This window comes from Ambystoma mexicanum, chromosome 6q (assembly GCF_040938575.1).
Source record: "Ambystoma mexicanum isolate Mex_15411 chromosome 6q, UKY_AmexF1_1, whole genome shotgun sequence".
Classification (NCBI taxonomy): Eukaryota; Metazoa; Chordata; class Amphibia; order Caudata; family Ambystomatidae; genus Ambystoma; species Ambystoma mexicanum.
In genome coordinates, this window is record NC_090937.1 from 929657864 (window position 1) to 929683685 (window position 25822).

General features: G+C 48.0%; 1 protein-coding gene across 3 annotated transcripts in view; it reads left to right on the forward strand.

Moving 5' to 3' along the window:
* The window catches only part of WDR17 (WD repeat domain 17), a 2439098-nt gene that overhangs the window by 2337852 nt on the left and 75424 nt on the right, over window positions 1-25822 (forward strand). For all 3 annotated transcript variants that reach the window (XM_069631441.1, XM_069631439.1, XM_069631440.1), the window contains one exon: window positions 8544-8727. In XM_069631441.1, the coding sequence (XP_069487542.1) occupies window positions 8544-8727 (184 nt within the window). The remainder of the gene's footprint in view (window positions 1-8543; window positions 8728-25822) is intronic.

Sequence of the window (25822 nt, forward strand, 5' to 3'; positions counted from 1 at the left end):
ACTCGTAGCATATGCATTTGTGGGGGAGCCGCTCAGTGGTGACTCGATGCAGCCACGGTGTCCGTACCTCTGTATGTTTTCAGCACAGGGCGGCTGGTTCGCAATCCCCGCTAGATCCCATGGGGGTTGCTGTTGTGTGCTGGGTGCAGTGCTGGAAGACGGAGGCATCGGACCTTAAGTGGGTCGGTGGGTAGTGCTGAGTTGTCCCTCGTTAGCCTGGAGGACTGATCATTCGAGTTTCGTCTGCCACATTAGGTAGGCGGCCGTATGCTGCTGCAGCTTGGTGTGTGAGAACGGGGTCCTCAAGGGGGCATGGCATTCTTTGTCCCGTTCTCCATCTTGGTATAGAGTTTCAAAGCGAATTGCGTGTTTTAGCAGCTGGTAGCTGTCTGGCTGACGGGCTAGGGCTGTGAGCTATCAGGGAGCCATGCCGCACCTTCTGGCTCCAAGCCATGCCCCCTAACCTGCCTATCTACAGTATATCTATGTCATTCTCAAATGCTTTATGATTCCTATGCTTATTAATAACTGTCAGCAGTTGGTGCACTCTAACTTGAATCCGAAGTATATTGTGGTACATATTTGTCATTATTGTCATTATTAGGAAAGTGTTGCCCGAGTACAAAGTGTGTTATTTATTGATGTGTATATTGACTTGAACGTATTTATCTAAACCTTGATGGTAGTAATAAAACGACTGTGTTAGCATATAACAGTGTGTGAAAATTCCTTTGTGTGGGCTTGGGGAGTCACTGTACTGCATCACCTTCCGGTAATCTCAGCCTGGCTGCTCGTCCAATGTTAACAATTGAGAGCCTTGGCTGGGGTGCTCTGTGCTTGTACACTAACTGTATAGGGGCAGAAATGCAGATAACCCCCTCCAGTCTGTACATGCGACAGGAGGTCTGAAGAGAAATAAGAGTAGGTGTTAGCCAGGGTTGTGGAATTTACGAAATGGAGAAAAAGCATGAGTAGGAAAAAGGGAGTCAAAGATGGCAAAGGTGGGGGGCAAAGCACAGGGGGAGAGAGGGAGAAAGGTAAAAGAGAGAATGGTTGGAAGAATTAATTGGGTTTGTGGTAATAGTAGTATTAGTGGAAGTGCAAGGAGATTTTCCTTAAGCTGCAAAGTTATTCTGCCCAATAGAATAAACACGTTAACATCCAGCACTGTGGTAGTTGCTACTGCAATGGGAAAACTGTAATGTGTCACTCCTGGCTGTGTCCCGGACCCTGCTGCCACCCTTGGGTGGGCTGAACACTCATCTGATGCTCTCCCTTGCTCTTGTGGACCCTGGTCCTTGAATAGTCCTCACTCATCCCCAATTGCATGATACTCTGTTCACTCATCTCGGCAGATTATATTCCTAGACCGGAGTTAAGATGACGGGGGAGTTGATGGCTGGGAAAAAGGAGTGTCACACCATAGGAGAAAAGAGTCTGCATGGAGCATTAGGTGAGCTGCACTCCAAAAGGTTGGGTTCTAAACTCCAGGAGGAAAGGTGATAGTCTTATTTCACAAACTAGTTGCTCCCGGCATAACATACGCCATGCTAGCATATCTTGAAGTTCCATATCGGTTGGTAATTCATAGGGTCACTTCTGTCCCCCTTCTTAAGTATTGGAATTATCACAGATTGCTTCCAGGAACAGAACGGGGTGTATGTCCCTGCGACTTATAAATGGTCATTGAAAAGGCTACAGGTATCAAAGGGAATGAGAGGTATGCACAGTGTAAGGACAGTATCTAAGTTCCATCGATCACAGGGGCCTCTATGATGTCTCTTTGTAGATGCGTAATTGTCAACCTTGTTCCATTGCAGAGTCCCTGTGATGGCATAAGACTGCGCAGTAGCATATTACAGCACCTACTTTCAGTTTTAGCTCATGAGGAGGCACTTGTCAGCTCGTGAGGAGACATTCGTCCTACAGCGTTTTGCTCTGTTTGTTGGTGCACTTTGCCATTTGGACAGCAGAGAGAAACCTAACACTGATAAATTGCATCAGCAGAGTACGGAAACATACCTAAGCGTTTTATATATATAGAAGATGTCACTGAGAATCTGTATGTAATGAGACTTTCAAGAAATAAGGAAAGTATTATATGATGCCCAAATTAGTTGCTGCTCAGAAGCTGCGCCCACTTTCCCAGAACAGAGAGGTTTCCACCACTTTTGGACCACTTTTCAACATAGGATGTTTGACTGGTCCCTACCTTTCGCACCTGCCATAGAATGGCAGTGGAACAGATATTCTGGAACCATGTCTAATTTCCACGCCAGTTCACATCCTGGTTCAGCTCAGTGCGAGGTCACATTACTTTCTGAAGTAATCAATCCATGTATTATTTTCAAACCCATCCCCTGTGCCTTAAGTAAATAGGGATATATACCACTGAACAAAGCATAACTATTGAGTAGACTTCTCAGTGACCATCAGTTACAGCCATCAATTTGAATCTTCATCAGTTTCAATTTTGCATAGGCTTTGAAGGATATAAAGTGGCATTTGTCAAACACAACAGGAAGTGTCTTTGGAGAGATTGGGTTGGGGGCTTGTTGATGGATGCACAAGCGCCAATATTTTTTTTAACCATGGCAGGTGCTGGACTAAAAACCACCCTGGTAAAAAGTACCTCAAGGATTTATTCTGCATCACGCAACCATGGATGTTTAGGCCCGAGGCTGATGCGGCAGTATCTTTAACTCCTGTTAGGCTGAGCAAATGCCAAATTCAAGGCTCATGCCAGGCTATCTTCATGGCAATAAACAACAGTCTCCATGGCTGCTGTTATTTTCAAACAGTGTATTTCAGTGTTTTTTTGCAAGGGAAGTATGGCATTTTATTTTCACACAAAGACTTCAGCTGTTAAAGAGTTATTTTAGCGTTCACCCATAACACTGTTTCCAAGAATGGTTTACTTATTGTTTTTAAAAAACAGCTTTAGGTGATATTTGGTGATTCATGGAAGACATTTGGAAATAGTCCCTGCGGCTCACTTTGGGAGTCCATGGAGCATGAATGAAGTCGCAAAGTGCAGGCGCAAAGGTGTTGTGGGGAAGGCATGGTATCAAAAGCAGACACTGACACAATGGATTCAAGTTTAAAAAACCTTTATTTATCTCAAAGGGGTTTGGAAACTGCCTATCTTGCCCTATCTCCAGAATGGGAGTAATCTCAACCTTTAAAACAAACAATATAGTCGACGTCAGTTTAGTCAAAGTAAAAAGGCTTATGCTAACAAAACCTGACCTTGCCCTCCTTTTTAGAGTAACAAATGTGTTAAGGGAATAAAAAATGAAAATAGTGTCTCAAAAGGAAATGTCAGAATGGCTAAAGGAAATGTCAGAATCGATTCAGAATCAACTCCCTTCCCCAGGTTCAACCCTATGGGGTCTAGAGAGTTTCTCAAAACACAAAGGATGGGTGGATGGCACAATTCGGTCAGTCTTGCACACTTTGGCTTATTGGGACAATTGAACAGTTCACTCTTATGCGTTCAACTTCCAGTAGCTTAATCACTTCTTGGGGCTTCCTCCACCTTGCCATCATTACTCAGTTCATATATTCTCAATTTCTCACAGTTCTGCGCAGGCTTGCCTTCATACGGGTTACCTTCCCCATGTTTTTTTTTATCTGATATCTTTCTCACTGTCGAAGACTTTCGAGACTGCAAGGAATTTCCGTAGACCTCTGCATGACCACTTCGACTTCATTTTGTTAGGGAGAATTCTCTGTAAGGCTAATTTCCCAAACCTAGTGAGTCCCCCAGCAGCTTTACTGGATTTATGGGGTTTATTTTTTTCTCTCCTGCTAAGAGTGAGATTCTTTTTGCTCCCACTCTTAGACATGATTTGAGGTGTTCCTTTAACTTTCCATGTGTTTTATGGGCTATGGGGTCTTTTACTCCATAGGGTCTCATGTGTTTTTTTGATGTGGGTTACACAGCACCCTCCGTGCCATAATCCAGGGGTGTCGTAGCGACCCCCCAACATATACTCCATACCCTGGGACTGACTACTGTCTCCCAGGGCATGTAAAGTAACCATTGGCTTTGCTAGTCCCAAATTATGAACAGAAACCAGTACAAACCATCATATTGTGGACGAATTGGTCGGGGCAATTCGATTGCCCCGGGGTCTGTTGTTCGAGGGGGCACGTCTCCGTCCCCCCTGATCGAGTTTTGGCTGGTGGCAGTGGATACTACTTTTTATATTCGACCGCGAATATATCTCTATGGGATTTTCCCATTGTTCGAGGCTACCAACTTTAATGATTTAATTCTTATAGCCTCGAGCATACCGCCGGTTTATTTATTTAATATTAATTCACCGGTTGGTATTTTTTGCCAGAACTCGATTCTAAAATGGCGTTTGTGTTCTCTTCTGTGACTCCAACCCAAGTCGAGCCCTTTGTTCCACTTTTTGGCGGGCTTCTCCACAGAAGCCTCCAAAAGTGGTGCCATTCTGTCTGGGTACCACAGAGGGTGTAGGAGGGGGTTTAGGCACCCTGGACTGAGTTACCTTGGTAACGCAAGTCGCACTCTTGTGTGATTGGCCCAAGTGGTGAGCCGGCCGGCTCACCACTTAGCATGTTTGATTGACAGCTAGGCTGAGTGAATGGGGGTGTGCTGCATAAAAGCAGGGCTTTGGGGACTGGAAGTCGCCACAGGACCTAAGAATCTGAGGAGGGAGAAGCTGAGCCTGCAACGACGACACCACCGGTGGAGCCCTGCTGAACCGTCTCACCACTTTTCCCAACGACAGAGGAGATCTCCAGCCCGAAGAATCTTCTTCCTTCGACTGGTGGGGATAACCAGTCTACCTTCTTTTCGCCTTCCTGGAGCATCTCATGGCTGCCTTGCCTGTGCCAAGCACCCCGGCAACTGGGATACCACGTTTTTCACCACTACCGCGAACCGAAAGGGTAGTACCTTTGTACCGGAGAACTCCGTGGCTGGTTTCTTCCCTGGCAGTGCAACGACCTTCATCTTTCCTCCACGACGAGATCTTCTCTTCCTCTGGATGACACTGCGACTTGCACCCGCTGCCAGGAACAACTGCCCCCGCTGGAGGATCCTCTCCATTTAAGGTACCGTGTTCCGCCTGGCTTCCCTTGCAACCGATTGAACAGGGTGTATTAAATCCTCGTCTCTCGAACCTGGGTTAGCCTGGGACACCCTAGCTAACTTTTCTGAACTGAACTAAACCTTTTTCGAACTACCTCCACAAACTTCGAAGACTCTGTGTAACTGTCTGATCTTGGGCATCTTCCGCCTGCCTCCCTGGAAAGTGGGCCTGGTACCTAAACTTCTTTGCTCACCAGTAGACTGTGCCTTCCTAACTTGCTGTGGTTCTTTAAAAAGTGTTTAGTGCGTATGCTTCCATAATTCTGCTTTTCCCTCCCTTTTTATTTAACTTGATGGAGTGCCATCGAAGGTTAAGCGCTCACCTATGTCTGGAAATAAAGTGGTTTTAACTAAGACTTGTCCAACAAGTAATCAGGGATGTACATGTGATAATAGTGATTGTGTTTTGAACTGATCTTACCAATTTAGTGCTAGTGTGTTTTATAAGTGTGTGTTAAATAAATAATTATATACTTTTACAACCAAGCTCTGGTCAGTGTTTGCTTGTGCTACTGTATTTCTGTACCTATTTTGTATGCTCTGTATACTGCCTAACTCTTCTTGAGGGAAGTCTGACTGCTCAGACACAGCTACCAAGTGAATCTGTGTGGTACAGACTGCTACGAAGTGGGTTTACTGCCAAACACCTGTAGTCTTGAATCTTTTGCAGTGGTCCCTAAGGGAACTGCACAGGTTTCTGCCTAACACTCTTTCAACAATCCTTCCATTTTTTATTTTCTCTGGTAGCACCAATGCTTCTTGGCTCTTGTAGTTTTATTCTCTCTCACCTGCCTTCTTGGGCTTTCTCCACAGTTCTTATTGTTTACTTTTACCCTCTTGGTATAATTCACAGTTCACTTTACTTTTTCCCTCTTGCTGTATTTCACAGCTCACAAATATCACATTCCTCTTATTCAATCTTCTTTCATTATTGCAGTTTCCTTTTCCCTCTGCTTTCAATATCTTTCAAATTCCATAAACATTTCACAGAGACTTTTGAATGTGTAACTTTCTCTTGCAGGACCACTCTGCTACTTTGTATCTTCATCTTTTAACAACTGTCCACTTCATTGGCATTTTATCGGCACACGCGCAATCTTCAACTTTTCAAATTGCAGTCACTTTCCCTTTAACATCAACCAGATAACTCACTGGCTATGTTAATTGGATTTCTTTCATCTAATGTCTGCAGTTCAAGGCCATTAACAACACCTCTTCTGCTCCTCCCCAACTCATCCGTTCACCCGGGAAGGTTGTGGGCCACTCCTCGCTAACTTCACTGTTCACCCCAAAGGGTCGCCTGCCACTTTCTGACAACTTGAAGGTTTCTTTCCTCCGCTCGCTCGGCTTTGCTTTTCGAACACTTGTGGCCTCCCGAAAGCATTGAAATCTTACCTGGCTTTCTCTTGATCCAGTCCACTGCCGATCAGCTCGTTGGCCTTCCAAAGCCTGGCTCGTAACAGCCTCGGAAGAGCTGTTCCTTCTTGTCCCCAGCCTTGCTAAGCTTCTCAAAATAAATTCTCTACTCATATTTTAAACTCCAAGTCCCACAATGCATCACTCTTGTTTTGCTCTCACTTTGCTAGCTCTCCTTGGCAGCATTCTGGTGACCTTGGGAGCAGCTTGGTTGTATCTTCAAGGGGATGCAACTGAGGTCCGGGTCTCACCACCTGCTCCTCAAATGCCTGGGCTTCAGTACCTCACCCAGGGGATGAGCTCTGGCTTGTGTACTGCCAGCAAACTCCAGCTGTACCTGGTTTTGCCACGGCTCCCACAGCACACTGCAGCCTCCCCTCTACTCTCAGGCTCAGTGTCTTGGCAGTCCGTCTTCCTCTGTGCTTTCCAGGGTTCCCCCAGCTGCTGTTCTCTCCTCCTTGCCTCCATGCACCTTCCAGCATCCCCAGCTCACCTCCAGTGTGCCTGCGTGCTCCACTTTTTATACTTGGTTTGAAAGTCAATTGTTGTCAGGTGGGAGTAGTTGCCTAGCCCTGCCTCAGTCTACCTCACCTTATTAACAGGACAAAATATGCCCATAGGAATCCATTGCCCATGGATTCCTATGGGTAATCCTCATGACTCCCATCATGTTCTTCTTCGTCCCAATCCTTTGGCAGCTGAGCGGTGACATTTAATTTTTGTAGTGTTCTCTAGGGATTGTAGGCAAATCAGTTAAAGTACTGTCGGAAAAAGGGGAATAATCGTGTTGCTGTAAAACACTGGGTAGTACTTTTAATGCCCATTTCCTGGTTCTCTTATGCCTCTGTTTTATCTTGGTACCTGTTGGAATTGGGGAGGGGGTAATGGGACAGGATTCACAATAGCCTATGGAAGTGGAGGAAATGTCGGGTAGGGGGGTGTTTAAAAAAGTGGGATACTATGTCTCCCCTTTGGGCTCCTCCCTTCCAATCCCCGATGACTCTCCACCCAGGTGATCCTCCCTCTCCTGTCTACCCCCATGATCTGGATCCAACAGCGATGGCCGTCGCCTGGCCACCTTAGAAGAGGATCTCCAGGAAATAAGTAGGGAAATCCCTTAGGTTTTTCACAGTGTTAATCTGGTTTTAATGCCTCCATTCACACTCTTGGGTATTTACATTGTTTTTGAAGGTGTAGGACTGTGGCGGAACCGGAGTTACGTTTACACATCGCTTTTTCCCTTTTACCCCTCACCTTAAAAAATAATGTGGTTTTACACCAGCTTGAGATTTTCATGCTGGCATAACACCAATGATTTCCTATGTAATACGCCTGCTTTTTAAACCAGCAAAAAGTAGGCAGATTATTTAGGAAATCATTGTAAATGCTGACTGCCATGCATACGTGGCAGGCAGTGTTTACTCATTTTTCACTGCAAAGTGCACTTCCCTTGTGCACCCTGCAGTGCAAATGATGAGAAATACCCACAGAAGACCTGTTTGCACATAAGTGCAAACGTAAGCGGTCCCAGTGGTCGATGTGAGCGGAAGCGGTTGGGAGCGGTGCTCCTCTACTTAAAAAAAAAAAAAAAGTTTACTGTTACTTTTCCTATAATTATTTTAAAATGAAACCGGTTCTGGAATTGTTTAGTTTTAAAATAAAAGTGTTGGAAGAAGTTGAACATGCACTTCAGTGCACTGCATTGAACATTCCCTTAAACAGCAGGTGTGTTTGGGGGTTTGGATTGGCAGTGGGAGGTGGCACGGTTATGGCGTTTGTGGAGAGTGGGAGCAAGCCAGCAGGGAACATAGTTCCACTACTTCTTTTCATACACTTCGACCACTGAGCGGTCCCCTCCAGGCAATTTATGGATGTATTTTAAATTAGCTCCCTAGGAACTACATAAGGTGTGTGACGCATATTTTATTAGGCAGAACTTTCAAGTAAGATGCTTTAATTGTATGCTTTACTGCACCACTTTAATCACCTTTCTCACAAACAGATCTACTGAAGACCTACCATACACTCCTCCATCAGAATTACAGCGAAAGGTGTATGCAACTTTGCTGAGTCAAATAAAAGAAGAACCTCTGAAAGGAATGATTGGGCATGACTACGTCACAGGGTCAAACCTTCCAAGCCACTCTGATGTTCAAATCTCCTGCTTGACTGGATTAAGGATACAGGTAGTGTTGTATCTTGCCTTTTCCCCTGTCTGTGTGAGCTGGTGTCATGAGAGGTTGCTTGAGTCTGTGTGATGTCAGGATAGAATGTTTGGTGTGTATGTGGCATGTTAGTGTTTGACTTGGTGTTCCACCCAGGCAGTTAGAATGATGTAGCCTGGGTGGCGGGAGCCAGTGGGCTATATACCCTGCCCCTTTTCCCTAATCTTAGCTCCACTCTTTGATGATGACTAATAAATGAACTTACAGAGCTTACCTGCTGCCTCCAAGAGTTCATCTTTACAACACGTTTCTGGTTGCCACTTATGCACTGACAATGCCCTTTTAGAGAATGCCGGTGTCAATTTCTTTCTTTTAGGTGTCAATCATTACATGATACAACCATGCCTCAATATTGTCTTGATTTTTTGCATTCAAAGAGCACACCTGTACCTGTAATCCATGCTCTTGGCTTTTGAAACATGTCCCTTATTGAGACCCACAATGTTAATTATTGTTCCTTTTCGAGTGATCTCCTTGTTGAGCCGAGGAAAACCCATGGAAAGAATGTTAGTAGTGTAGAGTGAATCATTTTTCTTCTATAGAAACACTATATGAATTGTGTTTACCACATCCAGGCCAGCTGTGTTGACCTGACGGTTGCTCATGATTATGTGTAATGTTTTTCCACTTCAAGCATTGTTCACACTTCCCAATCCTCGCGTCGTTTCCTCCAGTGACAAACAATATCACTCCTGGTATTGGAGGGAATCGTAGCACTTTTCGAACCACAAAGTACACCTTAAATAAATAGGAAGCTCGGAGAATGTCAAGTTGTTTCCACAAATTCTACGTTAATATTACGCAGCCGAAAACATAGCATCACAAAACGACACACGGGAAACCAGAAACTTAAAAAAATTAAACTAATAAGATATGCACTGATCCCTTTGATCACCCGGTCCCGATTTACACCTACGCACTACCCCATGTACCGTACTTACCTGTTCCTCTGCTTCCTTACTTTGTCTCCCCAATCTCGATTCATCCAACTCCCTGTGTCAGAGGTTTCCTAACCCTAAAGTGGGTCGGGACTTCCCGCGCAGGGTCCTTTTTTTTCTTCTAAACTCTTTTTCCACTGCATTTTCCTATGAAAGCGGGGGACACCCCCACAACCCCTGAACCAATTATAGCGAACAAGGGGAGCAGGGGCCACCCCCGCAACCCTCATCCCCTGTTCGCTATAATTGTATTCTGCATTTTTGTTCATGCTGAATGCACTGTAAATGCGCATTTGGCATTTTTTTCCCCAAGGCATTTGGGGCAATACCATTTCCACATACAAAGCACCTATCGTGCCTGCTGACTTCCTCAGACTGCGATGCTGTAAATGCATTGGAGGGATAGGGCCTCCTTGTCCTTGTCCTATACCTACTTAAACTGTGTTTTCTGCTTATTTTCTGCACAGGAGTCTAGTTTGGACCACTGGCGGTGCAGCTCTTCACTTTGTTCTTGGTGAACAAAGACCCATGGGATACCATAAGGGCACCCACGGGTAGAGGTACACCCCTGTGCCCCTAGTGTATGTTTTTGGGCATATGTGTGTTGCCCACAGAGCAGGGTATGGGTTGTTGGCAGCTACATGCTTATGTGACAGTGGCTCTAGGTACCCTCCATTTTTGGGATACCCAGGCCCTGCCATAGGAATCAATGTCTCGGAAGGATTGTCTCGGGAGGATAGCTCAGGGGCAACACGCTCGCTTTGGAAGCAAGACGACACAGAGCACCACAGGTTTGATTCCCGGGTCCGCGCTTAGAAACCTCTGGGTATTAAGCGTGTTATAAATAACCTATCATATCATATCATAATGGATTCCTACACAACGGCAAGATGGCCACTGGTGGCCTCTTGGTTCCCTTTGGCTTACCCTCTTGTTTCTCAAAGTCCTGAGAAGCTCTGGCTCTGTTCCCTTTCCCTGAATGGTTGTTTTGTTGGGTGGAAGGACCATATATGACTCTGGGGGTGCCTCCTCGCCAAACTGGCTGGAGCCTTACCAGGGGCTGCTTGTGGGGTGGAGCCTACCTGAATGGAGTGATTCGTCAATATGCATTCTGTGTTGTGAGTGTCTTGTTTGGTTGTGTGACACAATGCCTGAGCTAGCCCTGACTGAACTGGAAGGAATGCAGTGTGGTGCACTGAAAGGCTTGAAGTAACCCCCAATCCACATCCTGTGTTCTGTGTGTCTGGTTCCTGGTGAATAGCCTGAATACCTGTGAGCCTGTTTGGGTGTTGCCCAGCGCTCCAGATTTTGAGGTGGGAGTATTTGACTCCCTATTTTAAAATTTTGAGAGTAAATGTGATTTTAAGAGAGTAAAAATGACTTTTCTCCTTTGCAAGAGAGTAAAATGTATGTGACATCCAGCCGACGTGTGCAAAAACTGTATGAAAATCATTACTATGCTGCACTTTCTGCATTGTGACAGAATACACCTTTCATCATTTCTCTAAGGTCTGGTTATTTGATCTCTCCTGTATATATTTAAATGTTGAAAACACAAAAACTTAGCCAATTACATGGTAAAGCAAGCATGAATTGTATTGTGTGTTTTGAGGTTCGATAGCAGAATTGTCTTTTAAGGTTTAATGAAAGTCCTCATTTCCTGGAGCTTTTACTACCTAATGGTATGCCAATGTTATGATACAACAGTGCAGGGATGCAAGGACTCCATGCTAAATTCTATATCTAATCTCATGGTCAAATGGTCATTTATAAAGCGCTTTTGGCAAAGCGCTGTATATAGAACATATTTATCACAATTATCACCAAACCAAAGTCTGTACTCCTTTATCGACCTTGAAAGGATGAAATGCTGAGCTTGCCTTCCCAGGATTCGAACTTGCAACCTACGGATCATGCACATATTGCAGCAGTGAGTGCTCAACCAGCTTAAATATCTTATTGGCTAACATCCTTCAGTGGTCAGTTAACTGAGTATCGACTGAGGTATAATAATCAGTGCCTAGGTGTTGGACGAACCATGTATGAAGCGCTACAAAAAGTTAAATAGCTATCTGGATTATCACAGGGACCGGTTTTGCTGAGTTTCTATTTCAATTACAAATGTAACTTTCATTTGTTTGTTTTTGAGCAGTGCTTGCACTTCCTGGTGAGTCGGGTTTTGGATATTTTGATTGTAGTCTTGAAGATTTGAGAGGCTAGAAAACCTATGATTGGTGTAATGACAATCACTCACCCTTGAGCAAAGCCTCTGCTGCCATTGACCATTTATAGTAATGCACCCCATTGACTGCAAGGTTGAATGGATGTAAACTAGACAGTGCATACTCATCATTTTACACACAGTTGAAAATTAGAGTGTACATTAAATTATGAGTGTAACAATGTTCTGCCTCTGCATGATTATGCACACAGCACGGGATCTCTGAAAAAATACAATTGTGCAATACTGGTTTGCTTTCACTAGAAAAAAGCATAATTTGTTACAAAATATTAATTCTCATTTGTAGCTTAGTTTTCAATCTTATTAATTGTATAATCCTAAAATGCTAGGAAAATAAATATGCACAGTGCTTCTGTTTGCTCCATGAATAGCAACACAGCAGAAGCTGAATGGAAATAAACCATTCATTTTATCACAGTGTGCAGTTTCATTTTTTGAAAGGCTTCAGAGAAATACATTCTGTTTCAGAGGCTTTTATCCAGGGCTTGCAATTACATCCATGAGGATAAAAATCAAAACAAAATAAAAAAATAATCCATAGGCGCCCCTTTTTGAGAACGAACACGGATACATGACATGTTCTTTGGGATGGTACCCACTCAAGAGTCATCAGCCACACTTTAGCTCACTGTACCTTTCACAGAAGGGAAATATTAATTTGCATATCAGTATTTGCCCCGCCCACATGGGCAGTCCAGCACCGAAATGCTATGGCAATTCTCTTCTGAACAGGAGTACCAACAGCAACCCAGTACACGTGTTTCAGCCTTTTTGGGCCTCATCAGTGAGGTGGAGCTGTGCCTCTCTGAGCACAGTGAGCAAGGGTCCCCGTCTGGATGACCCTAGGAAACTTAGGGTGACTAAACCTAAGTCCCTTAAACGGACTCTTGAGTGGGTACCATCCCAAAGAACAGGTCATTTAGCCGTGTTCGTTCTCAAATCAAAGAGGGGCGCTTTAGGGGTTGCTGTTGGTACTCTTGTTCAGAAGAGAATTGCCATAGCATTTTGAAGCTAGATTGCCCATGTGGGCGGGACAAAGACTGATATGCAAATGGATATTTCCCTTCTGTGAAAGGTACAGCGAGCTAAAGTGTGGCTGCGGACTCTCGAGTGGGTATCTTCCCAAAGAACAGGTCATTTAGCTGTGTTTGTTCTCGCACAGGGTCGCCTATGGACTATTTTTTGAAAAATCAAAACAAGCCTTCTGGTTTCTGTCAACTAATGTGACCTTTGCACTGCCCTCTGCTCTAAACTTGTGTGTAAATGTACACAGGAAAATAATAACGCTATCGTATTTACAAGATTTTCATGCGTAAAAAGGCCTCATACGCACCTTATCTGGAGGCCTGGTGCTGCCTGCATGAATGTACTTGTGTGTAACCGGCCGGCTGATCCTGGCTCAGCCTGAGTCAATGGGTAGTGTTTTGTATAACAGTGGGCCTCACGCTCACCTCTTTGTCAGAAGATGTAACAGAAACCCTGAAGTCATCTTAAGCTTGCATCCCGAATCCAGCTAGAGGAAGAAGTCTGCGGCTGCAAATCTTCAAGCAATCCGAAAGCTGCTGTGCTCACTCAAGGACTGAACCAGAGAGGACCTGGACAGGCGCTTCTTCCCATGCTATGAGAGAACATCTTGCACCTGCTGCTCTTCACCCGAAGTGTCCAGGATGCCAGTCCTGTGTGCCTGCAGTTTGCAGAATGGATCTTCGTGGGTCTAGAGGAAGATTGACTGAACATCTTGAAGCCAAGAAGTTCATCTGTGTCATGCAGGGTCCCGAGGAGTGTTTGTGACCGCTGGAAGCCAGGTTGTTAAGTATAGCCCAGAAGAGAGGGTTCCCTGCTTGACGCCCGTAGCTCCAAAAATTCCAGATCATCAAAGAATCCTTCAAGGAGCAATTCCTGCCACAACATCTGTCCACTTGTCCACTCCGGAGAAGGTCAAGGGTTGCTGCCTGCAGTGGAGTGTCCACCAGTGGGTTTCCCACAACCAAAATCTGAAGATGTGCCGAGTGTCCAGACTTGGAAAGGGTCCACAGTTCAGTCCATTGGTCGTGTCTAGGTCGCCAGAAGCCATCCTAAGGTCTGTGTTGCAGCTGTAGCACAGAAGAACTGAAAGGCAGTAAACTGCGAAATCCTAAAACCCGACACCTACCTCTACCACTGCACCTGTTGCCACCGAAAGTCATCCAAGGCAACCAAGGGTCTTATCCTCTTCAGCCTGGCCTTGTCGAGGTCCACAGCAAGTTTCACCTTCATGGGATACCCACAGCTGGAGTAACAACCCACCAATGGAGACCACTGCGAAGACCGAAAGTACTGCAGACCGAAAGTACTGCCTTTACAGCAATGTTTGCTTCCTTTCTTCTTCTCGACATCGACAACCCAGTGACTCCTTCTTCCAAAGGGGGTCCGTCCTCGGGGATCTCATTGAGTAAAGCCAAGAAACTCTGACACTTCACCTGCTAAGGCACCCAAGGTACTGAGGAAAAGCATCTTCCAGCCTCAGGAATCATCCAGGGGTCCCAGATTCTTCTTGGATCCTATTCTTCTGTGGCTTCCCAGGTACTTTGTGGTAGTGGGCCCTGTAGAAAAAGAAGCAGAGCATTATTGAGCATATTTGGACTGGGCTGTAATACATTGACTCTAAAGTATATTGTTGTACCACATATATGTGTATGTATTTACAATTATTAGGATAGTGTTGCCTGAGTACACAGTGTGTTATTTATTGATGTATATATTTTAAGGAAATCGCGGTGGCAACAGTAAAGACAGACGCAAGTGATCACAGTTCAAGGGTGTTTATTAAACTGCAAAAGTGGGTGAGATAAACGCCTAATCTAAACCTAAATCTAAGATGGGAGCAAGCTTTAACCATCAAATGAAAATAAGGCAGTCCTAGTGGCATTGTGTCAAATAAAAGGGCCTTTACTAAGAAAAACCTATTGCCAGTCCTTACGCTCATTACAAAAAAGAGTGTGGGACAGGTTTCATAAGAAAGAAAGAAGTGTTCACAAATAAATTGTCATAATGCAATAGCCGGGGTCTCCCTTACCCTCGTTTTAAGCACGGGATAAGGTGGAACCTCTGAGCACAGCACACTTCTCAAGCTTTCCCAGCACGAGACAACAGTTCCACTCTTAACCTTGAAGAACCTCGATGGCCAATTTTACTTTCATGCAAAAAGTCTCTTGCCTTTGAGGGTCAGAAAATAACAAAAGAAAGGTTTGTTTTACATGGTAGTTAGAGTGATAATGGCCCACCTCTAGGTCCTCCTCTTCCGACACAGACCTTTCTCAATCTTCAGCCTCCTACTTTCGGGTTCACTATGGCTTTTCTTTGATTCACGAATCTTAATGTCTTTTTAAACAATTTTTCAGGCTTAGTCCCTTTCTGTCAGCAACCCTGTGCCGGGTTCAATCTTGCCAACATTTACTAAACAGTTCACTGTGGACTTCCCCCAATCGGGTTCACTTCTGTCAACACTAAGTTCATAGGGATTTCAGGCTTCGCCCCTTCACTGTCAGTCAGTCTTTCGAATGTACAGAGGATTTTGCAAGACCCCTGTATGACCACTTTGACACTTCATTTGCAGCCGTCACAAAGCCCTCAGCCCAGTATGCGCAGTTTCAACAAACACAGAATTAACCAGAGTCTCTCGAATAAGCACCCACGTGGTGCCGGATCCCTCTGCAGCTGGTCTCCCCTTCATTTTATCAGTTATTTGAACTTCCCTTACGTTGCTATTTAGCAGTTTTCGTTCAACACAGTTCGGTTTTTATTGTTTCTCCCCTCAACTCACCGGCTCTCACGAACCGCTTGGCTTTTCAGCTTATTTGGAGTCAAGGCTGGTACCACGGTAGCAGACGCCTGACTTGGTCCTGCTTTTCAGCGTCTCTGTGTACCATTGACATCTGCTGCAACACACTTGATTTATTGTCCGCGGTCTTACGATTACTTCTGTGGAGGTTACGCGGGTCTGGGTCGAAAAGGGCAAGGTTGTGTCTCTCCTTGTCAGCTTCTCGCTATTTGCCACCTTTCTCCTCCTCTTGAACTTCCATGTCTAAATAGCTGTCTCGTGCGGTCTGCCTTGCTCGTAGTGTGCTTTTGTGCTCCACATTGTTTCCCTGTGGGATAGGGAAAGGGCTGTTAGATGGGCATGATTCTGGTCAATTGCCTGACCATGCATGGCCCTTGTATTGGGTCATGTTAGGTAAACGGCTCGGGTGTTAGTCCTTTGTTTGTGGTGTGTGAAAGTGTCCGTTTTGGAAAAGGGGGGGCAGTGTTTCAGAATATCCTACGTGGTAGGAGGGGGAAAAGGTGTTGAAAGAAGGGGGATACCGCGTCTCACCCATCGGTGTCCCAGGTCCACTCCCCAAGGACACCTTATCCAGGTGATCCTCCTTCACTGGTCCTCCCCCAGGAACTGGATCCAATAGCGATGGGCGTGTCCTGACCACTTGGATGACAGATCCCCGGAGACTAGCTATGGAGACACCTTCGGGTTTCTCACATACCCATCCTAGCCACATTTGCTTCGCAGGGGAACCGGGAAAGAAAATCTACATTTCCCTGGTCTTTTCCTTTTCAGTGTTCCACCATGAAAAACAATAGGGTTGTAGGTCTAGAAACCATTGCATGACCTGAGGGTTGGAGTCTTTATGTTGGCTAATCCAAACTAGGGGTGAGTGGTCGTGACCACTGTGAACTTTCGTCCTAATAGGTAGTACCTGAGATGGATAATGGCTCATTTGATGGCTAGGGCCTCTAGTTCTACCACAGAGTGTTTTTTTTTCACATGGTAACAACTTGCGACTGGCATTTAATATAGGACGTACTCCTACGTCCTGTCCCCTTTGCTTCATACTGCATGGGCGTCCCTTGCTAGGGACGGGAGACAGAACCTTTTTCACCAGAAAAATCATCTTCCAGTTTAAATTTAGATGGGTGCGGGGGCGCCGCCTTGGAAGCATGCACTCCCCTGACTCTGCCCACCAGCGCCACTCCGAAGTACTCTTTTCTGTGTCGACGGGAATGGACTGCTTTCACCAGCGCTCCTGGGTTAGGCCTGTGGCCTAGTAATTCCACGCGCACTTCCCCAGAGAAGTATTCTTGTCTTCTTTTTTATTTTCAATTACTAGGTCCTGCTTTGTCCTCTGACACCACACTCCTCCCCGGCGAATGTCGACGATGACGGCCTTCAGCAGGTGTCCAACCTGCGAGGGTCCCTTACCAACGTCTGTCCCCCATGCCCTCTGCCTCCGGTGCTTTGTCCCAGACAACAGCTGGGACGGCTGTACAGCGTGCAATACCTTGACTCCACACATGCTCAAAAACCGACTAGACAGATGGCGTGAGCTCTTCGGAAGATCGCCTCCAAAGGACCTCAAAGCACTCGTGAAGAAGAAGACCAGGCCCAAGGTAGGTGCCCTGTTCTCCTCCGCACCCTGCAAGGGTGACTCCTTCCCAGGGAAGCGCCCAAGCTGGAGGGAACCATCAGGTCCTAAAACCAGCAACATCACTGAGGTTGCTCCAGCTACCAGCCACCAGGCCAAGGGGCTACCGCTGAGGGGGCGCAAGGCTTTATTACCGGGTCCCAACCCGAGTGGCTAGGCCCTAACACCGGACACATGTCTGATGGGGCACCTATACGCAGCACTACCGGCACCACAGCTAAGGGCACTCTGCCTACCAGGCCCTGATCTGAGGTGCAGGGTAGGCCTCATCCACCACTGCTCAGCACACTGGTAGAAGCTGGTCCCAGCTCAGCAAGTTCCACGATGCAAGCACGCAAAGAAACAAAATGGCAGCCAGGCCAGACAAAATGGCGGCTCACCCGACACTTTTTCCCTTCTGTCAACCCCTGTCACTTGGTCCACATCCTGTCCATCCACTTGGCGATGCAGGTATACTTTGCCCTATGCCGCTAGACAGGGCACACGCAGGACACAGCAGCCTCAGGGCCCGACCCTTATGCCTATACCATCAGGCACTCCTCCGACCTGTGAATACAGGTTCTTCCAGAAGTTCCTCGCACTCTTGAGATCACTACAGATGGGTGCCATCCTTAGTGACGTGTTCAGGGACATGCTCCCTCCTGCTCAGCCGCAAATACCCACGGCCACACCGCCCCTGGGTCCAGCTCTGTCCCCGGCCCCCATGCCTGTACCAGTCATGGCAGCTCCGGCCCCCATGCCTGTACCAGTCACGGCATTCCCAGCGCTGCCACCTCAGCAGCCTCCGGCACTGATAATTAGCATGCTACTGCTGCCTGTGCCCAGCACTCCTCCGTCTCCCCCGGACCCGCAGGACATAAGAGTGGACACAGACGAGGAGGAGGACCCGGACACTTCATTATCAGCCTAAGCTTTTCACAAGCGGTTTGCGGGCCTGGCTGAGTGCTAGGAATCCCGCAGTCACAGGTGGAGCAACTGGAGGCAGGGGTGCTGGCTGAGGTTCCCACTTCAGAAGGACGTAGTTGCGCTTGCCAAGAAAGGGTGACTCAAACCACACTCTACCCAGCCTACCAATAGGCGTTTCTATGCTAAATACAGGCAATCGGAAGGGGACCCTCTCTTATTGTCGGCGCAGCCCCAACCACATTACTCAGTGATAGCAGCAGCATCACTGTACTCCAAGCCACAATTTTCTTCGGCGACTTTGACTTCGGCACTCCTGGGCAAGGAGGAAAAGATCTTGGAGGCGTTTGGGAAGAAAATGTATTCCAATGCCACTCTCCATCTGCGCCAGGTCAACGCGGATGCCATGTTGGCTGCTGTCAACCAGAAGTTATGGCGGGAGATTGCCAATTTCCTCCCTGAACTCCCTACCCACAGCCAAGCTCACTTCAGGGCTAAGCTGGCTGAGGCCAAAATCGTGGCACAAGACATAATGGAGTCCACGGTGGCCCACAGTGACACTTCAGGTCAGGCGATTTGGATTGCCATGGACATGAGAAGGATGGCGTGGATAAGGGCTACAAAATTCAATCCAGATGTGCAGGAACGCATACTAGACCTGCCTTTTGAGGTGGAGGACCTGTTACATTCGACAACGGATGAGGAACACAATAAGAAAAAGAATAGATCGCAGACAGCGAAATCTCTATGGATCCTCACCAAGTCCACTTCTAAGACCTACAGCTAAACTCACCAGCGATCGGACAAGGGTCGGTCCTTTGGCGGCTTCAGAGGCTTTTAGGAGAACCGGTCCAGGCAACCGGGTTTTTCCAGTCCCCATCCTCATCCTCATCCCCAGCCTCAGAGGGGAAGAAATTATGACAGGCCCATCCGGATCCACGGGTCTCCGGTGGGGGGCAGACTTGCCCTTCATGAAACAGCACTGGTGGACAAGGTTCACGGACCCATGGATCATCTCAGTAGTATCCATGGGCTTCCCGCTCCCCATTCCTCACCCTCCTCCTCCCTCCTCTCCGCTCCTGCAGATTGGTACAGCAACTCTGTTGGTGGAAATACACTTGCTAGTAGCAAGCCAGGCAGTGGAGGAAATCCCGGCCTCACAGCGGGGCATGGGCTTCTATTCACAAATTTTCTCCATACACAAAAAGAACCAGGCTGGCCTGAGAGTTGTGTCAGACCTTTCCACCTTGAACCTTTCCCTCCTTCAAATGTTCAAGATGGTTACCGCAGCCTTCATAGCAGAGACATTGTGTGCGGGAGACTGGATGTGCTCCTTGGATCTGAAGGATGCCTACCTACAGATCCCGATTTGGGAACCCCATCAGTCCTTCCTGAGGTTCAGGATCATGGGTTTTCAATACAGGGTTCCACCCTTTGGACTCAATTCAGCTCCCAGGGTCTTTACAAGGCTAATGAACGCAGTGGCAGCCCTACTCAGGGCGCAAGGCCATCATATTTACTCATATCTAGACGACGCTAGTCAGGGCACGATCTCCGGAGGCCGTCCAACATACGACATCCACCCTCATGGATACACTATACAACCTGGGATTATCTATCAATCTAAAAAAGTCACACTTGGTGCCCACACAGAGCCTGACCTTTCTGGGACTTATCTGGGACATGAGCTCTGAGAGGATCTTCCCCTCAGAGGACAAGATCGCAGCCATCAAGAGGGCCACTGGGCATTTTCTCAGCAGAGCAGTGACCTTGGTGTGGTGGTAGTTATGGCTGCATGTCTTCTTGCAGTGCCACATACAAGGATCAAAATGAGGCGGCTGCAGCTAAAATTCTCGGCCTCCTGGAGCCAGGAGAAGGGTTTGCCGGTGGAACAGGTCAGCATACCACAACAGCTCCACCAGGATCTGATCTGGTGAGGTACGGACAACAACATGTGGATAGGCAGGCCCTTCAGGCAACCATCACCTCCGGTCACCATTACCACAGCCTCATCCCGAGAGGGATGGGGAGCTACCCTGGACAGCCACAGCATCCATGGGGTATGGTCCCAGCAGGAGCAGCTGGCGCACATCAGCTAGCTAGCGATGATGGCTATCTGGCTTACTCTCAAAGCCTTCCTACCTATTATCACCAGCAGGGCCATTCTCATTCAAACAGACAGCTCCACCTGCATGTATCACATCAATAAGCAGGGTGGCACCCGGTCCCCGCCCCTCTGCATACTGGCGGTCGACATTTGGGAATGGGCTCTGATGAACAACATACACCTGTCAGCAGTCCACCTCCCAGGGAAGTCCAACCTAGAGGCGAACAGGTTCAGCAGGCTGGGCGCAGACAACTACGAACAGCAGTTGAACAAGCAGGTCCTTCAGGGGATCTTCAACAGGTGGGTCACCCGCAGGTGGATCTCTTTACCACCAGTACCAACAGGAGGTGCCGCCAGTTTGCCTCCTGCCTTGGGCAAGGCAGGGGTTCGCTGGGCGACGCAATGCAGATCCTGTGGAACAACATGACCGCTTACGCTTTTTACCCCACTCCCCTGGTGCACGGGTCATCTGCAGGATCAGGCAGTTGAGGGGCCTTCGGATCATCCTGATAGCCCCATGGTGGCCAGCAAGACCCTGGTTCTCGGAGCTGCTCAGCCTATTGGACCAGGCCCCCGTTCACCTCCCGCTGGGCCCACCACACCTACTCTCTCAGCAGGGGGGCACAGTCATCCACCCATCCCCGCAGAAATTAGCCCTCGCAGCGTGGTGCCTGAACAGGTCTCCCTGAAGCATCTGCACCTATCACAGGCTAACCTGGCCATTATACAAGGGGCTAGGAGTATTGCCACCAGGAGCCAGTACAAAAGCAAGTGGACCAGGTTCTGTCACTGGGCAGAATCAAAGGAAATTGATCCTTTGACTTGCACGTTGGACGACATGCTCTCCTTCTCTGCACACCTTGCACACGTAGGTGTGCAAGTAGACACATGCCGCACTTATCTGGCGGCCATTGGAGCTTACAAGAGCTCTCAGGAGGAGGTATTCTCATCCTCGAATCCGGTGGTTAAGAGGCATTTAGTAGGCCTGACTAGGATATATCGACCTATGAATAAACCGCACTCGCTGTGCGACCTCAATGTGGTCCTGGGCGCCCTGGTGCATAAATCATTTGAGCTGATGGCGTCCGTGGACCTTGCGCTAGTAACCATTAAGACAGCCCTCCCAGTGGGCCTTACCTCGGCATGCCAATTCAGTGAGATCCAGGCACTAGTGGCTTCAGAGCCATATACTACATTTCATAAGGACAAGGTGGTGCTCAGAACACACACTGCATTCTTACCTAAGGTCGTCTCCTCTTTTCACCTTAATGATGTTACGCTCACCATGTCTCTGGGGGGGCATTGGGGCACGGTTGTAGCCCTCCCTGGACTTGGCTCCCCTGGATCAGATTTCTTCCCCAGCTTCTGTAGTGTGGACTGTGTTGGTTGTTGACGCTGCCCCTGAGAGAATACGAGAGGCAGTGGGAATGTTGTGGTTGGACTGTGCTTTCCCTCAAACCCTTCTTCCCAGAATGAGGTGAGCATGCATCTACCCATATAGTCTCACCTGTTTATTTATGAGGATGACTCTCCGTCCTGCTTCTCAACTGCAGGGGCGCCTTTAATGGACCTATTTACTTCACTGGTCCGTGTGTGTGGCAGCCCAGATGGGCTGTGGCTGATCCACTTCAAAGGTAAGTGTTCCTTAAAAATGATTATTGTCCGTATACTTTTACAATGTCTTTTTTCCGTGATTATTGTCCGTAACCCTTGTAATGTCTTTTCTTCTCCCCAATAGGTGTGATGAAGGCCCGGCGGAGTTGAGGTGTTGGGAGCGAGCCCATATGGGTGCCAGAGGAATTTAAGAGGTCCCCAGTAGAAGGTAAGTTGGGGTTTGAGTCAAGCGCAAGTGTTGTGTAGTGCGCGACCTAGCGTAAAGTCTTTATGTAGTTTCTAACCTTGTTTGTCCTTTTCTCCTGCAGGGATGGCCTGGCGACGTCTGACAAGAGGCAGCTATCCGAAGACCTGCGGGCGGTTACTGGATGGATGGATCCGCGAGGATGCTGGGCAAGAGGAGCTCCCGCGTAGCTAGATTCCCAGAACAGGTGAGGATGCGCCTCGACTGCGATGACTGATGGAATCAGGTAAGATGCGCTGCAGGCGATGGGATTGCAGGAGTCAGATAAACTGTGCTTCAAGCGATGGTTTTGCAGGAGTCAGGTAAGGTGCGCCCTGAAGATGATGTGCTGGAGTCAGGTAAGCTGCGCTTCAAGCGAAGGTATTGCTGGAATCGGGTAAGAACGCTTCAGGGGGTGGTGAGCGTTAAGCTGCAAGAAGCAGACTAACGCGAAGCACTTGCATGCGGGCGGGGTAGGCTTAAATAGCCTGGTCCCAGCCACGCCCCCTTGGCTCCGCCTTGTGGCCCTACCTTGCCACTCCCAGAGGATGCTGCATGTGCACCCCAATGTTTCCCTATGGCCACGCCCGGCCTGGATGCATGTGGGGAACCTGCTGGGGAGGAAATAACACGTGTCCCAGAAATAAAGTGTGCAGAGCACACTTTCTCATGAGCCTGGCGCCAAAGGCACCAAGACTGGGTCCACCTGGACCCTTTAGATGATGGAGCTAGTGGTCCTTCTCCTGTGGCCATGGCAAATGAGGAGATAGTGATATAAACTTTCTTCGCAGACTCTACGGATGACGCCAAGAGGGTACTGCACTGTCTAGATGTCAGACAGGCTCTAAGATTCTACCTGGACAGAACAAAGAGCTTCCGCAAATCAGACGACCTATTCGTCACCTTTGGGGGATCAAAACCAGGCTGTCAGGCTTCCAAGGCTTCCATAGCAATGTGGATGGTTATGGCCCTCAAGGAGGCGTATGAGGTGCAGCACATGCCATTGCCAGCAAACATGCATGCTCATGCCATCAGAGCTAAAGCCACAGTGGTAGCTTATCAAAGGCACGTTCCATGGCAAGTTATAAGCAAAGCGGCTATGTGGACTACTCCCTTGGCCTTCTGCAAGCACTACTGTTTGGATGCCAGCGCCAAGTCGGACGCAGCATTTGGTCAGGCAGTGTTAAGCAACTTGTTTTCTTAAGAGGGTCAACTCTCCCTCTGGGCTATATTCAGTTGTAACCGCCCATACAGTATGGAGGAAATGGGTTGGGACGTAGGAGTAATTATAAATTACTCACCGTAGTGACTAACATACTCCTAGTCCATAGTCCCCTTTCCTCCATATGCCCCACCATTCTCTCCCCTAATAAAACTGGTGTCATTAGGCAATGTTAATATTGTGGACGCATCAAGGGAGACTGTGGAGAGGCGCTGGTTGGCGGAGTAAGGGGAGCACATGCTCCAGGGCCACACCCCCAAACGCATCTAAATTTAAAGGGGAAGATGATTTTTCTGGTGAAAAAGGTTCTGTCTCCCATCCATAGCGAGGGACGCCCATACAGTATTGAGGAACAGGGACTATGGACTAGGAGTATGCTAGTCACTACAGCGAGTAATTTATAATTTCTAGTCCGTTGCAAATTTGGGTCAGGATGGCTCCTAACCATGTAAGGGAAGCATCCGTCTGTAACACAAACTCCTTTGAGAAGTCAACTACCTTCAGGATTGGGTTCTGGCACAGAGTCTGTTTCAAAATGTTATAGCATATCTCATCTTCCTCATTCCACTTAAGTTTCTGGGATTTGGCATTCTTAGGTTTATCTTTTAGCCAGGCTGTTTTGTCCGAAAGGTTGGGGATAAAACTATAGTAATATCCTATTAACCCGAGCAAAGCTCTAAGGTCTCTTTTGGTCTTAGGGGTTGGTGTATCTAAGACAGTTTTTACCTTCTCATGTTGGGGCTGTACGTTCCCATTTCCTACGAAAAAAACAAGATATTTTATGGCTGATCAGGCCAATCTGCATTTAGCTGGATTAGGAGTTAGGGCAGCGTTCCTGAGGACTTTCATGATGGTATATAGATGGAAGAGGTGGTCCTTCCAAGTCTTGCTATAAATGACAATATTGTCAATGTAATCTCCACAGATATCAGAATAGGGTTGTAGGATCCTATCCATGAGGCTTTGGAAAGTGCCTGGCGTACCCTGCAGGCCAAAGGGGGGGACTTTAAACTGGAATAATCCTAACGGCGTTGAAAACGCATTTTTTCCCTTATCTGGCCCATATACGGGAACTTGCCAGTAACCTTTTGTTAAATCTAGGGTGGTTAGATAGGTAGCTGTTCCGAGTTGATCAATTAGGTCATCGATGCCTGGCATGGAATAGGCATTGATGTCCGAGATGGAATGAACTTGACGGAAGTCTATGCAGAATCTCCAGGAACGGTCAGGTTTAGTGACCAACACAATAGGAGAGTACCATGGACTTGAAGAAGGCTCAGTAATGTTGGCTTTCAACATTTTGTTGACTGCCTCAATCACTATCTGTTTACAGGTTTCTGGTAGTCGATATGGCTTTAGATGAACCACTTTCCCTTTAGGTGTTCTGATATAGTGGTTTGTACCTTTACAACGCAGGATCGGGATGAAAAGTGCGGCGGAACCATCAGGGCATTGCCTCCTCCAAGCCCGATGAAAAACGGAGCCCAGAAGGGGTAAATCGGACGGGCGGCCGTGAGCGGTGCAGCGACCGCCATTTTTTTGGCAGATAGACCGATCATCAACAGCCTCCCAACACTGGTGAAATCCGAGAGGCGGGGCCCAGACGAAAGCCGCAGCGCGGGCTGCTGCAGGGTGCCTGCTATAAACTATGCGGGCATCAAACGCAGCGCTCACTGACAACCATGGGGCCCCCCCGCACCCGACGGGAGGCGAGCCCAAGCACCCACGGGAGGCCCGAAGATCAGCGGCTGGGGAGGCCACCTCCCCCCCACATGCCGACCCCGCGAGTGACACATCAACAAACAGGTCCGCTGACCAGAAATTTGCTCCAACCGCCGGTGGGCCAGAGACAAGGTACGGCACGGATCTCCTGTCCAGACCGTAGGCCCCTGCAACGATCATGACGGACCATTACAGGTGACTGGAAGGGGGCGGAAAACATACTGGGCCAGAGACGGGGGTGACTCACAGGCCATAGAGCGCCACCCAAGGTCCCGGTCCTCACCCAGGACAATGGAACATACCCCCCCCTCACAGTGCCCCGTGCAGGGCAGATCAGCAAGCCTCAACGGGACTCCAGCTACAGAGGGCCAACACATACTGCTGCGCTTCCATCCGCAACAGGCTCCAGGGATAATGGATCCCTGCGAGCTCTGCGCACAGAATATAAACAATTATCTGCTGCTCGGGGGCCTGCTCCTCGGTGCCGGGGTGGCGCAGCCGTGGACCCCCCCACACCCAGCACATCAATAAGCGCCCTCATTACTTCACTGCCACTTGGCACGGAGGCTAGAGGCTCGTGTCCCCTCCTCCCCCCTCCGCTGAGCCCCCATCTGGACCTAAGGAAGCAA